We start from the raw sequence: 3,284 nt of genomic DNA, 5'->3' as shown, positions 1-3,284 counted from the left end.
GCGATCCTGCGTGTTGCGTGTGAGAGGTTGGGGACCGTGCATGGAACAGCGGCAAAATTGTGACGGCGCCGATGCACCCGCCAACTTGCTTGGCGTGCGCCAGCCCTGGTGAGGAGCTGCGGCAGTGTCGATGGGTATTTGTGTCAAAATGAGGCTTTGAGGTGCCTGAAACGCGTTTTAATTGCTAAGCCGGAGCCCATCGGGCAACAGCGAGCCGCGCAGGCGGTCGTGGGACAGAGCCGCCCTCACAGGCCACCAGCAGCAGCAGCTGCACGCTGTTGTTGCGCACGGCAGGGAAACAGGACAAAGCAAGGCTGGCATGCCCGCTGTAAATGTTCAGGGCAGGCCTGAGAGCTCGAGGGTGGCAACCAACAAGGCCAAAGCCCACGCCGCAGACGGCCAGCGACTCCGCCGCTTGGGTGCCTCATCAGCCAATAGTGGCCGTTGGGATGCGGCCCCGGCGCCACCCCTCGATAGCAAGGGGCGTGCAGGCGCGGCCACAACTGCCGCTTCAGCGCCCTGCTCACAGCATGCTGGCCTGCAGTGCCATGGAGAACAACCAAGGCTCGTGCGCCGATGCCGCCACCTGTTGCTGCTGCTGCAGCTGCCGTGGCCCCTGTGTGGAGGATTGTTGCAGAGCGCGAACCGATTTCGGGATCGCCATAACAAAATCTCAGCAGCTGTATGACATGCACGCATGACGGGGCCAAGTTGGTTGCGAGCGCAGCAGTCAACTGTGCAGCAACAGTCAACCTTTCAAATCACGAACCCACCTGGCTACTGCTGCAGCTGCGCCAGTCCCGCAGGTTGCTGAGCACAGCCGGCCCGGACTCGTCGGAAAAGCAGGAATCAGAGAGCGCGTGCTCCGCAGCCGCCGCAAACTCTGACACGCGCGCTGAGTATGCGCGGGGCAGCTTCTTGGACGCCGCGATCGGCGTCGCCCGCCGCTGCCCACCGCGTCGCTGGGTGCGTGTGATGTGCACCGCGGATTCGCGGGCGCCGCCGTTGACGCGCAGCGCCGCCGCGGCGCCGAGTGGCGCGAGGACGGGGTGGAACGTCGCGGCGCCGACGGCTGCGGTTGCAGTGGCGGCGGCGGCGCCACGCGCGGCCGCGAGCAGCGACGTTGAGGATGACACCACGATGTGCGCGGCGGCCAAGCTGCAAGGAGGCGAGGAGCGATATTGCACCACATGGGCCGGGGACCTCAATGCAACGGGTGGCAGGCGCGGCAGCCGCGGCGGCACGCGTGGCAGTGGCGGTGGCTGCTGCCATTGTAACAAGCCGTCTCGCTATCAAATGCAGGTCGATATCCCTGGGTGGCTCGGCCGCCCACACCCTACGAGGCACACGGCTCAGGCCCCAGCGCGGTGGCCTGGCGGGCTCTCGATGCCTCACCTGGCCTCACATCCAGGAGAAGCTGTCGAAATCATGTTGCTGCGTCTGTGCAGGAGATGGCCGCAGCTATGGCTGTGCGCGTTCTTGTGGCAGCGAAGGTTGCAATTGTGCCGATCAGGTGCGAAAACAATGTTGTTGAATTGTGCTAAACGATTGTGAACGCATTGAGAAGGTGCTCACAGCACGTTTGAATGCGATCGCACGTACCCTGACGTCAGCATGGCTGGAATGCCCACAGGCGCAACACTGGGAGTATTGCACGCTGTAAACGTGGTGTACAGAGAAATTGTAGCCTATTGAGTCCAGCCATCTGCCCCCTCATTGCTCCCGGCCGCGCCGTGCGTGTGCGGTTTTGTGGTGCAGGAGATGAGCAGATGGCAGGACATGGCAATGTGTGCATGACTCGCCATCGAGCTCAGGTGATATGCGATATGAGTCCCAGAGGAACGGGCTCGGGCGGGGATACCCCTCTTGCTGCGAGCACTCTGCTGCTTGCCTCACTCCTGCTCACTGCTGACACTTCACCCCCTGTGCGACAGTGACGGCCGCGGCGCCAAGGTGGTTGAGGTCTACCCCTATTGTATGGTACTTTGCATGTCCCCTGAGTGCACTATGAACCTACATATCTCCTTTGTAGGTGGCAGAGGCACAGGCTGACAGCATGATAGCTGCCGGGCGAGAAAAGCATGCCAAGGTAGATCGCCCAATGCCGTTGGCCGAAATGAGGACTGAATCGTGGCCCAACAAAGTCGCTTCTTCTGCGCTGCAGTTTGCGCAGACCGATCCGCCTGCCTCATCACCTGTGCACAGCGAATTTGGTCGGCGCTTGGTTGGTGCGGTCGGTTGCATGGCTGTGTATGGACATGTAGGAAGACACGATTGGGGTGTCATACATGGTAGGAGGGGTCTGTGAACAATAAACAAGTCCATCAAGTGGGCAGCCCAGCGCTGTTGTGCTTGCTACTCCACCAACACAGACGGTTCGGACTGCCCGTTATCACAATGGTACATGAGCAGCGGGTTTTTACGGTATGGAGCATCCAGGCTCGTCCAATGCATTCCGCATTTGTTCAAGCAAGGTGTGGACGTGTACCTTCTGGTGAGTTTGGTGACTGGCGAGGCAGTCCAGGATGGCGGCACGACGAGCATATGTCACTGCATGCAGGTGTGGACGGCTAAGCTAGGAGTAGAAAGTGCTTGCAACATCGCCTGGACATGAACAAAAAGCCGAACCATCACCTATATGACAGTACGCGCCCTGTAGAAGCAGTAGCTGCCCACGGCTTGGCGGAATACGGCGCGCATATAAAAGCGAGCTACTCCGTGTGTGGTCTTCGATCATCCACTTCACGCGCTGTGCTGGGCGCGGGAGATGCACGCGGCGATCAGAAAGCACCTCCAGACAATCCTTCAGTTCGCACACTCCATCCAGCGGCAGCTGTTCTTCTGCAGGTGTATGGCACGGCGCCTACTGCAGGCAGCCCTGCCCCGCGCAGGTCGCCCAATGGTGCAAACTCGAGCCTCGTCGCGCGCCGCTGACGCATCGCTGCCCGCGGCCGCGTCGAGGCTCGAGGAGGCGGCCCGCGTGCAGCAGCACGCGCCCGTCTCGAACAAGCACGCCGGCTGCCTGGTGCCCCTGTTTGAGGACGGATCCGGAGTTTTGCGGGTATGGCTGACGCGACGCAGCAAGAGCCTCAGGACGCATGCAGGCGAGCTGCGCTGCTTGCTTTTCGGCCCTGGACGGCGCATGCGTGTATGCTTGATGGTGGAGGCGGCCCACCATTTGTGGGGGCACACACGGTTGCCCTCGCATGCGTGGCGGCGCGCGCCGCGTCAGCGGATGCAAAGAGGGGCGGTTGCGCCCAGCTGCTGCCGTGCCCCCTCCCGGC

At 61.9% G+C, this 3,284-nt stretch overlaps 1 protein-coding gene across 1 annotated transcript; it reads right to left on the bottom strand.

Annotated features, from left to right (window-relative positions):
- Positions 1–523: 523 nt before the first annotated feature.
- Positions 524–1,430, bottom strand: MNEG_1026 (hypothetical protein; the record flags this gene model as incomplete). The annotated part of the gene is made up of 3 exons (XM_014050499.1): positions 524–616; positions 774–1,158; positions 1,396–1,430. 3 exons carry the CDS (start codon positions 1,428–1,430, stop codon positions 524–526), a joined length of 513 nt encoding a protein of 170 aa, XP_013905953.1.
- Between the last annotated feature and the right edge of the window lie 1,854 nt (positions 1,431–3,284).

This window comes from Monoraphidium neglectum (assembly GCF_000611645.1).
Source record: "Monoraphidium neglectum strain SAG 48.87 unplaced genomic scaffold scaffold00095, whole genome shotgun sequence".
NCBI lineage: Eukaryota > Viridiplantae > Chlorophyta > Chlorophyceae > Sphaeropleales > Selenastraceae > Monoraphidium > Monoraphidium neglectum.
This window is presented reverse-complemented; position numbering and strand designations above follow the sequence as displayed.